At 36.7% G+C, this 11,437-nt stretch overlaps 1 protein-coding gene across 1 annotated transcript; it reads left to right on the forward strand.

Moving 5' to 3' along the window:
* Positions 1 to 5,326: 5,326 nt before the first annotated feature.
* Positions 5,327 to 7,868, forward strand: LOC129938941 (general transcription factor IIE subunit 1). Its single transcript, XM_056046780.1, has 6 exons — positions 5,327 to 5,569; positions 6,246 to 6,388; positions 6,487 to 6,782; positions 6,851 to 7,077; positions 7,136 to 7,566; positions 7,637 to 7,868. Exons 2-6 carry the CDS (start codon positions 6,250 to 6,252, stop codon positions 7,822 to 7,824), a joined length of 1,281 nt encoding a protein of 426 aa, XP_055902755.1. The 5' UTR covers positions 5,327 to 5,569; positions 6,246 to 6,249; the 3' UTR covers positions 7,825 to 7,868.
* Positions 7,869 to 11,437: the final 3,569 nt, after the last annotated feature.

The raw sequence follows: 11,437 nt of genomic DNA on the forward strand, positions 1-11,437 counted from the left end.
AAAATAGTCCTGGGCGATTTTAATGCCAGGCAGGGAAGACATCTTTGGTGGAATAATCGGGAGAACAGCCTGCACGACAACACTTCTGACAACGAATTCAGGCTCATAGATTTTGCTGCATTTTTTCACCTCAACATCCACAAAGGAACTTGGACTTTACCAGATCAATCTACCGTCAACCAGATTGACCACATTGCGATCGACGCCAGACACGTTTCCAGCATCATGGATGTCCGAACTTTCCGAGGAGCTAACATCCACTCGGACGACTACCTCGTTGTTGCCAAGGTAGTACTTCGGGTTTCCAGACCCAAGGCAAAACAGGGAGGTGCTGGGAGAAGGCACAACGTCGAACGGCTACAATCGCCAGAGATTGCAAAATCCTTTTCCGACCGAGTTACCTCTCTCTCTAAGTAACCTCTCTCTAAGTTCCCTGCTGCCAACACAATGTATCCAAAACCAGTGGCAACATTGCCAAGATGCAATCAGAGAAGCCGCCTCTGATGTGCTGGGTTTCAAGCAGCCACCAACAAGGAACCCCTGGTTTGATGAGGAATGTCGGCAGGCAAATGCAGCCAAACAAAAGGCACGCAAAGCGGCGCTGCATACAAGGACGAAAGCTGCTCATGAGCTCTATGAGCAGAAGAGGCGAGAGGAACGCCGACTTCTCAGAAGGAAAATGAGAGGGCATGAGAAGCGTGCGGTCGACGACGATGAGAAGTTTAAAATCTGGAATGAACTTCGAAAGTTTTATGAACAGGTGAAACGTACATAAACCTAGAACCGAAGGCTGCAAAGACGAAAGTTTAAACATAATACTGGAAATACAGTCAATACTGAGGATATGAAAGGACCACTTCTGCAGACTCTATAACGGCGACGACGAACTGTCAGGCAGCATGATCCATTCAACATAGACGACGAAAGCCAACAATCCCGTCCTCCCGACTTAGACGAAGTAAAGATTGCCATATCTAAGCTGAAGTCTAATAAAGCCGCGGATGGCTTGAATGCCAAACTCTTTAAAGGTTGGAGATAAGTTGGTTAGGAGCATGCACCAACTTATCTGTAAGATATGGTCGGAACAAAGCATGCCCGATGAATGAAACCTCAGAATTGTTTGCTTGATCCTGATAAAAGGAGACCCTCTAAACTGCACCAACTAAAGACGAATCAGTCTACTTAACATCACCTATAAAATCTTCTCTGCCGTAATATGTAAACGTCTAAAGCTCATCGTCAACAACCTAATAGGCCCTTATCAATATGGTTTTAGACCAGAAAAGTCCACAGTCGATTAAATATTCACATTACGGCAGATCCTAGAAAAAACTCAAGAACACCATATCGACACCCACCATCTTTTCATCGATTTCAAGGCCGCACATGACAGCATCTACAGGGACAAGCTGTATAGAGCCATGTCCAGTTTTGGCATCCCTGAAAAACTCGTCCGTCTGTGCTGGATGTACATGGAGAATTTACGCTGCTCCATAAAGGTTGGAAATAACTTAACAAAACCTTTCGATATTAAAAAAGGTTTTCTACAAGCTGATGCGCCGTCATGTGATTTTTTTAACATCGTGCTTGAAAGAATAGTGCAGAGCTCACACTTCAACACTAGAGGCCCTATCTTTCAAAAGTCTCTCAAATTACTAGCATATGCTGATGAAATTGATATAATCGGAAGAACTCAGCGTGGGAGCTTTTGTGAGTATTGAGTCAGCGCTGAGATCAAACGCAGAATAACTCTTGCTAACCGCTGTTTCTTTGGACTAAGAAAGCAATTGAGTGGTAAAGTCCTCTCTCGAGGGTCCAAAGTGTTGCTATATAAGACCCTTATCATCCCGTCCTGCTATACGGTGCAGAAGCATGGACTATGACAAAAGCGGATGAAAGCACCTTGGGTCGCTTTAAGAGAAAAGTTCTTCGTGTGATCTACGGTCCCATATGCATCGAAGGGGAGTCGAGGAGAAGATGGAACGACGAGCTGTACGGGTTGTACAGCGACGTAGAGCCAGAAGGGTGAAAGTCCAACGACTAAGATGGTTGAGTCACGTAGAGCGCATGGAAACCAATGCTCCGGCCCGGAAAGTCGTCGAATCCACACGCACAAGTGGAAGGTGACCTCACCCAACTTGGAGCGCGAAACTGGAGACAACTAACTAGGGCCCGAGCTAGATGGAGAAGTTTGTTAGGTAAGGCCCTAGTTCACACAGGACTGTAGCGCCACCTTAACTAAATAATTAATTTTGTAAATGAAATTTTTTAAATTTTGTTTAGAAACAACAGAAGTTGACAAAAAAATATTAGAGAAAATTTCGTTTTTAAGAAAATATGAATTTTCGACTGTTGTCTGGACTACTGTTATCTTAAAAATAAAAAAAAAGTAAAATTTACAAATTTGCACTCAATCGAACCAATTGACAGACAAATAGACATACGGACACACTTTTTTCTTTTTCTGTACCATCGTTATGTCATCTTTAATTAAAATCTCAAATTTAAAATTTTTAAAGAATGCAACAATTGCCATATGCGTGATTATACAAAAGTTGTTTAACCCGATGTCAATAACTAATATATACAAAGTCTTATTATACTTTATTGAGATTACAATTTACTTTAAAACAATGGAAAGACCTTTATTCAGTCAGCCAATTTCAGTTCTTCATTTTGATTACAAGTTATTAAACACAATTAGTTCTTAAAACGTCAGTCCTTTGGCATGTCACAACCCTGAAAACCAACAATTAAGTGACTGTCTATTAAACATTATCATTGATTTGAGAAAATCTATAAATTTACTACAATTTGTTTAAAAAAAAAATGTTCTGTACAATTTCATTCGTCAAGCCGTTTTGTGTTATTAAAATTTAAAATTCGTGCGAAATTTCGCCGACTCAATGTCAAATCCGACTTTGAATTTTAATGTTGATAGGTTAGTTGCGAGTCGCATAATTTGACGGCCATCATAACTGTGACAGAGTTTGGGTTATGTTTGTTGTCTACACGTCGTGAGTCGTTATTTTTTTGTTAATCAAAAGTTTATTTTAGTTGATTTGATTTGTTAAAATGTAGTTTGTTGATGTTCTAAATTACAACAACAAAAAACATTAGCCCTGATTATAATCTTAAATTTCGTATTTTTTTTCAGTCCTATGGCGTCAATCCTCTGTCAGCTTTATTATATAGCCTAGTCTCTAACGGAGTATCCGGATACCTGGCGACCTCCGAATTAACTAACCTTATCTGTACATGGACCCTCCTGCAATGTTGGTAGCAACGAGAATGAAGGTAGCGATACCTAATGAGAGTACATCCAGAAATAGAAAGGGGAAACTCTCAAAAAGGCGGCAAGCGGCGAAAATCCTAAAGGCCTCTGGTGCATCATCGGGGGCTGAAAGGACACCGCGGCAGACCGGTAGCGTCGAATGGGCTAAAAGCATACTTGCTACAACAAGGACCAGTAAAGACTCTACGTCTAAACGTGAAAAGTTTCTTGAGGGAGCCGTACCGACACCAAAACGGCATCTGTAGCACAACACCAGCACTCCCCTCAATGCCATCAAGAAACAATCTAGTTTCAGTGACGTCGCGAAGGGCAAAGTGGTTGCGTTCATTGACAGGAGCGATGATGATGGATCAATATCGGCTGATCGTTGGCAGTTGGCCAAGGTTAAGCTCTCGGGTGGCATTTTAAGCACCAGAGGTCTTGTGACTTATACCAAGATACCAATCAAACCTGCTGGTATCGAGGACATTCTTGAGATGATCAGAATTTGTAACCCGTCCCTTCCGACTTATAACTCATACTCTCCAATCGCGACTCCACCCTCTACAAAAGTCATAGACAGTCCATCCTTAATGGAGACTGAGGACGACCTTAACATGATCCTTCTGATCGAGGACGAACTCTTGGGTTCATTCTCAGACTCAGAGGATCAGAACAAAACCGTGGTGGAGGTTGATCTGCCTATTTGTAGCCAAAATGCTGCAGTTAGTACAGATTAATCTCCAACACTCGATAAAGGACTCGGCCTCACTTCTTCTCCGTCTGCCAAGAAGCGGAGAAGACATTGTCCTGATCCAAAAGCCATGGATTGTGGGATCCATTGTTCGAGGATTCAGGACTCTTTTGTACTACACACTGTGTGTGACAGATAAAGGTGAACCTAGATCTTGCATACTAGTGAAACGAAGCATTAACGTATTTTTACTCAATCATTTCAGTGACAAAGATACCACCGTAGCTAGGCTGGAAACAATTAAAGGAAGTTTCTGGCTACTGTCGGAGTATCTTGGCCATGACCATCTTAACCCTCTCCCTAGAAAAACCCTTGAGAGAATCGTGGATGTGGATGATAACCCGGGTCAATTGACTTTTCGAAACTATCGGAAAACTGACTGGGCTTCATACAGGAACGCATTACAGAGTTTACTAGAACCTGGACTATCTAGTCCTTCCTCTAACGCTAATGAACTTGACAACAAAGTCAATGACCTTACCTCAGCTATGAACAGATCGTTAGAAAATGCTTGTCCACTTATACACATAAGAGGAAACCACAATGGTGGGCCTCAGAGCTTGACTCGCTCAGGAAAGAAGGCAGGAAACTTTTCAACCGTGCCAAAGCTGCAAGACTAGCCTCTCACTGGGATTCTTACACCGGAATTCGTAAATTTGGTTTAATAACTATCGTAAACAAATTATCCCCGAAAGTTACTTTTGTTAAATCACCCAAATAGAGATAGAAAATTATAATTGCTCTTCGGACTGTATTTCAATAATTTAAAGAAATGACATTTACTACTAGTACAGATAGCTTCATTGACCGCCTTTGAGATCAATTATTTTGACATTTACTTTTGTACTGCTTAAATATTTGCGTCACTTTCAAAAGCTCCCTCCTATTCATACAGTTTATAATACGAACATTGTCTTTGACTACATCAAATTACTTAAATATTTTGAACTGTCAAAACCCATAGAAAAATCAGTTTAGGTTTTTCGACTCGATTTATAAAAATTAGTATCTGATGCACACAGAAAACTTGCATCTTCCTTGATTACTTTGAAATGCACATCTCCTCATGTTCATAGTTTAAGATTCCTTAATTCTCTTCCTCTTAAAATCATAAGCGCAATGCCCAGTCAAATCCATATCAACTCCAAAAATATTTTATTGTTGAAATGGATTCTTATTAAATAAGATTATTAAATTGTTAAACTTTTTGTTAGAGTTTCATAAGAACATGTAAACACCCCCTAAAAACTGTCAACAAGTATGAATTGATTTTCAAAATTACGCGGCACCCTGTTAAATTATTTTGTCTTTTGTGATGGCGCGTTCGGTGAAAAGGCTCGCGAATTGTGCTCAACACTAAAACCTAAAATTTAATTCTATAAACCCTAAATTTTATTCCAAAAACAATTCCCCTCGTTACTTTAAGTCGCCTTCTACCCCAATTAAATGTTATTTTGGCATTTAACGACTCTAATTTTGTGATAATTCAATTTAAAGAATTAGTTTTCGTAAAACTTCATTCACAAGTGCTCCAGCCCAAGGTAAGTCGACGTTTTCACATTTGACATTAGCTGTCGTCGCTGTCACCATAGTGCTGTTTGTATTTCTACCACCGCTGTTGTTTTGAAACTGATATTTTGTTGTTTTGCTGCGAAGTGTGTGTGGTGAAAGGTGAAATGTTTGGTGTAGTATATTTTGTTGAGATACATTGTTGCGTAAGCAATCTTGCGAATGCGCAGAAGTTGACAGATAAAAATGTTGAAATTGTACTTTTTGGACAGGGTGTTCATATATTAACTTCATATATAATTTTAACTAAATTGTTTTAACGTCCAAAACATCTTGAAAATAACAATATCCAGAATTTTGAATCTACTCCGAAACAAAAAATCTAAAATAAACAGAAAACTTAAAATCCCATGAACCCAAAATCCAAAAAAAAAACAGAATCTCGAAACCACAAACTTTGTATATAAAGGTTTTTTTTTTTGGACTTTCGAAATTCGATATTTTGGGTTTTCGGGAATTTTAGCCCAACACACAAAGTACAGCAAAAACTTTAATTATTGATCATATACTTTTCAAAGTTTCTTAAATAATTAGTTTGCCTATTAAAAAATTATTATTTTAAAGGGCTTTAATAGGAAGCTATCAGTGTGGGTCGCATCCTAGTCTCTTTTCTCAGTTTCAAAGCATTTCTTTTGTATTTCTTTACAGCAAAATGTCGAGCACAACAACAACTGAAACTAAGTATGTAACTGAAGTACCAAGTAGTCTGAAACAGTTGGCTAGATTAGTTGTGAGAGGCTTCTATTCTATTGAGGATGCATTAATCATTGACATGCTCGTGAGAAATCCTTGTAAGTAGATGAAACGAATACAATTTGAATACATTTTTAAAATAAATCAAGATTACAACTAATGGGTTTATTTTCTCAATCTCTTTCTGTAAAAAAAGGCATGAAAGAAGATGACATTGCTGAATTACTACGTTTTGAAAAGAAACAAATGCGTGCTCGAATATCCACCCTGAGGAATGACAAGTTCATTCAAATACGCTTGAAAATGGAAACTGGGCCCGATGGCAAGGCCCAAAAAGTCAATTACTATTTTATTAACTACAAGACCTTTGTCAATGTTGTTAAATACAAATTGGATTTGATGCGAAAACGTATGGAGACTGAGGAAAGAGATGCTACAAGTCGAGCTAGCTTCAAATGCACTAATTGTAATAAGACTTTCACAGATTTAGAAGTAAGTGTTTGTTTTTTCGTTGTTGTTTTTATTTTTTCGGCCATTATATAATCTTTTGTATTTTAAAGGCTGATCAACTATTTGACTTTGAATCACAAGAATTTCGATGCACTTTCTGTGACAGTGCTGTTGAGGAAGATATGTCTGCAATGCCAAAGAAAGATTCACGTTTATTACTGGCAAAATTTAACGAACAACTTCAACCTTTGTATGATCTACTAAGAGAAGTTGAAGGTATTAAACTTGCTCCCGAAATTTTGGAACCTGAACCAGTTGATATTGATACGATTCGAGGGTAAGTATTAAACAGTTTTTCGTTTGGGAAGAAATTATTATATTATTGGTTATTTTAGGCTCAATAAACAAAATACAATGCGTCCTGATGGCCAAGCCTGGTCGGGAGAAGCAACTAGAAACCAAGGATTTGCTGTCGAAGAAACTCGAGTCGACATTAGTATCGGCGGTGATGATGCACCAGAAGTCAGTGCCGAGCGTAAGGCTCGTCCAGTATGGATGACAGAGAGTACAATTATTTCCGAAGATAATTCTGAGAATGTTGACACAATTCTTGATCAAGCTGCACAAGCTTCAAGTCAGCCAACCACAACAGCTAGTGCTTCGAATAGTGGACGTAATCGAAAGGAAAACGAGGATATTATGTCTGTGCTGTTGCAACATGAAAAGCAACCTGGCAAAAGTGATACAAATTTGAAAGGACTGAGAAGCAATGCTAACTCAAGTGATTCTAGTGACGATGAGAAAGACATTGAAAATGCTACAATTCGTAAGTTATATTATTTTAACATTTAAAAAAAAAAAAGAAAACAAAGTTAACCGGAATCGTTTAATTTTAGCTAATATCAACCAAAATAATTACATCAATTCTGAATCGGAAGATGATGATGCGCCTATAGTACATGTGGCAGGACGTCCATATCCAATTGATGCTATAAATGATGATCTTATAGCACAAATGAGTCAACACGAAAAAGAAAATTATATTTTAGTTTATCAAGAACATTATAGCCATATGTATGATTAGGATAAAATTATAATCCAATAATATAATAAATATACAAATTTAAATTTTTGTATCATTTCTATACCTCTTTTTGAAAAAGTTAAAACATAGGCCCATTGTTATTTGTCGGAAAAACTCCTTTAAAAACGCTTAAATGTAAAAGATGAATAAAAACATCGACAAGTTTTAAAGCTATTTTTTCAAGATAAGATTCGAAATTTCATCACAACCACTTGAAGATGGTGCTAACAACCAGAGAGAAAAAAACTAATTTAACTAATTTTTTTTCCTCTGCTAACAACATCATCCAATTTTTGATTGACAGAAAGTTTTTGAGCAGGAAAAAATAAATAATTAGTCACCGTTTGGCTAAATACTCGTAAGGAAAAAGAAGTCATACTAAATAAGAAGTTTAAAAAAAATTCCACAACGCATTAGGTACAAACTTTACAATTTATCCACGAGATCAAGACGATCAATGCAATTGTACGGAGCATAAACTACCTTAGGACAAGATTTGGCAGGACGTCAAACCTCTGATCAAGCTTCGATTTAACCTTAACAAAATTCGAAAAGAAATCCGACCAGGTCCCAAGCGACAATATCTCGATATCCTGGAAATTCTTTCAGTCGTTTCTGTTTTTAGAAACAAACACATTATATTCCGGTGTGGCTACCAGTTTTATAAAGTCTTTCAACCGAGTAAACAGACGATTTTTAATTAGAAGACAAAGAATTTTCGGCAATTGTCAGTCGATTTTCTACCAACTAATTGTGTAGTATTTTCACTGATAGAAAATTGGCAATTATCACCTATTTTGATGCTATTGGAAGGCTTCTGACTGTTCCCGTAATATTGGAAGGCCTTCCAATCTTATATACTAAGCTTAAGTCGGAAAGTGGACAACGCAGACATAAATTATAAACATTTTTGGCTCTAGCATTTAAATCGATTTTTTACATTTTGATTTGTAAGCAATTTGTTTTCTCGTTTAATACATTTTAGAACATACTTAGAGATCAAAGGCTTAAATTTCTGATCAGATTACCTGTAAAATTTCCAAAAACATCTGTGAAATATTCGAAAAAGAGTTGGAAGCAACGTTCGCATTATCCTTCATCATGTCTCCTGTCATTAAAGCGTAACACAATCCCGATGCTGCTATCCATGAGCGGCACTTGCATCGAAACTAATCAACTTTCAGTACTCGGTATGTATATCACAGATCACCTCTTATGGAATGATAACATATTCGATATTGCCAAAAATGCTGCTAGGTGCTTACGATTTCTCCAACGGTGCAAGAAATGTTTCACCTCTTCTGATATTTGGGCAGGTGCCCCTAAAACAAGTTTAAGTATTTTGGACAGGGTCCAAAAAAGAGCTTTGAAAATGATAGGCGATAAAACTATAACCAACACAATTACGTCACCTGAACACCACCGCAATGTTTCAAGCCTTTCGTTGTTCTACCGATATTTTTATAAACAGTGTTCTGTCGAATTAGCCAGTTGCATTCCCCCCCTCAAACAATTCAGCCGTAATACTCGTACTTCTAGGAATGGACATACCTAGCTCTGTTTTTCCCTATCATTCTGATATTCAAAACTTGAAGACCAATGTGCATCGGTATCTCCTCTTTAATACTTCCCTATTTTCCTAAAGCTCGCACTGTGTTTAAACTTTAAACATGTTAAGGATATTAATAACCCTTTGAGTGACCGTTTATTATAAAAAAAAAATCAAATTGTTTTAGAACATGAATTAATTCTCTAGGTCTCTCTTGTTAATTATATTGAACGGTAACTGTGTACCATCGTTGATTGATGTATTTCTTATAAATATTACAGACAATTATCTGTATTTTCATATCACGACCTTGTTTTCGCAACCTTTGTATTAAATTTCGAAAAAGAAATCCTATCAATCCTTGCAGTATCGTGACTTTCGTAACATCAATGTTAATTATTTATCTAACGATTGCTTATGGATTTGAACTTAATCTATAACACATCGAACGTCAATTTTCAAAATGAGAATTTTACCTCAGCGATTGTTAATCTTTTTATAAATGCGGTCTATTGAAAACTCACTTTAAAATATTAAAGTGTTTTTCCTGGTTCTCTTTTGATATAATAAGTGTAATTAAGGCAATGCCGTTGTTGGAGACGTTTTGGTTGTCCATAATTGCTTCGCTAGTTTAAATAGTCACGTAATCTTGTTACGAGCTTGAATGTGCGATATACAATTTTTATAATAATAAGTTTAACTCAAACTGGTCCCTAAAGTTTTTTTTATGGAAAAAAGTTAAGAACATAGGCTTAAGAAAGATGCAAAAGTTTGTGAAGACGATTTTGATTTGGAGGATATGAATCGTAAATTCTCTACTTCGAAAAACCCAATTTAGTTTTATGTCCTTTAGAATTGCAGAGAATGATACATTCTCGTTGAGTGTTGTAAATGAGTATCAAGTAGGAAAATCCATTTTTTCTATAAAATCGACTTTATTATTCTCCCACCTTTTCTACTTCCTCAAATATCTCACATCTTCAGCACGATTATAGTGACCCTTACATACCCCTCTTCTTAGAAGGAAGATGTCCAAAGTTAGTGGTGTTCCTCAAGGATCAATCTTTGGATCTTCACTGTTTTCGTTTTTTTGTTAACGATCTGCCTTTTGTCCATACCATATCTACGCTGATGATGTAAAATTATATATTAGTTTTCAGAAAGCATGATTTAGGATGCAATACCTAAAATTAACATTGCTCTACAATCTATACATGAATTGTCAACCCATAAAGAGCGTTAACTTAATCCTGAAAAAAACTAAAGCTCTTCCAATATCGGATAAGAAACTCAAACCTGAAAACTTCCTTTATATTCAATAATTCCAAGATTGATAATGTTGCACAAGCTAAAAAATTAAGATAAATATTTAACAATAGTATAAGTTGAGATACCCACGTCGATACTGTTGTGTGAAAGATTTATGCTTCGCTCAGAGGACTATCTAAATAAAAGTTGGTTAAGTCACTCGTTTTGCCTATATTACGTACGGGTGCGAGCTGTTTGCAGTCCTTTAATCCCATTCGGCTCAGAAATTAAAGGTATTATATAATGCAAATGCTCGATTTCATTTGCTTGTCAACTTTTTAGCTGTAACTTGAAGCTTTCTTCAAATACTGGTGTACAATTTGATTGTTAAAAAGACTCCAAGTTATCTACCTAATAGACTTAATTATTGTTTTTCAAACCCGTACGTGTTTGACATCGCGCCAGGCAATATTTCGTTCATGCGGTCAGACTGCGAAGTAATCTTCCCAATCATATGAGGTCTAGAATCAAAAACAGAAAGTTCCAAGATATTTGATTTGAATATTACTCTAAGTTAGACTGTAATACACTTTTAATCTCCATATTTTGGGATAAATATTTTTGCTTAATTGAAAGCTATAACACTTGTGTTCGAATTTAGTCATAATTCATAAAAAAACAATCACTTTAAACTTTAATTTAATAACTTTAGAATTACCCTGTAAAACACAGCAATATGTTTCAGACTCATTGACTTCATGTGATGTGGTGAAAATAAAAGTGTGAAAACTTATCAACATCACAGCTGATGTTTTT

This window comes from Eupeodes corollae, chromosome 1 (genome assembly GCF_945859685.1).
Source record: "Eupeodes corollae chromosome 1, idEupCoro1.1, whole genome shotgun sequence".
NCBI classification, from domain to species: Eukaryota; Metazoa; Arthropoda; class Insecta; order Diptera; family Syrphidae; genus Eupeodes; species Eupeodes corollae.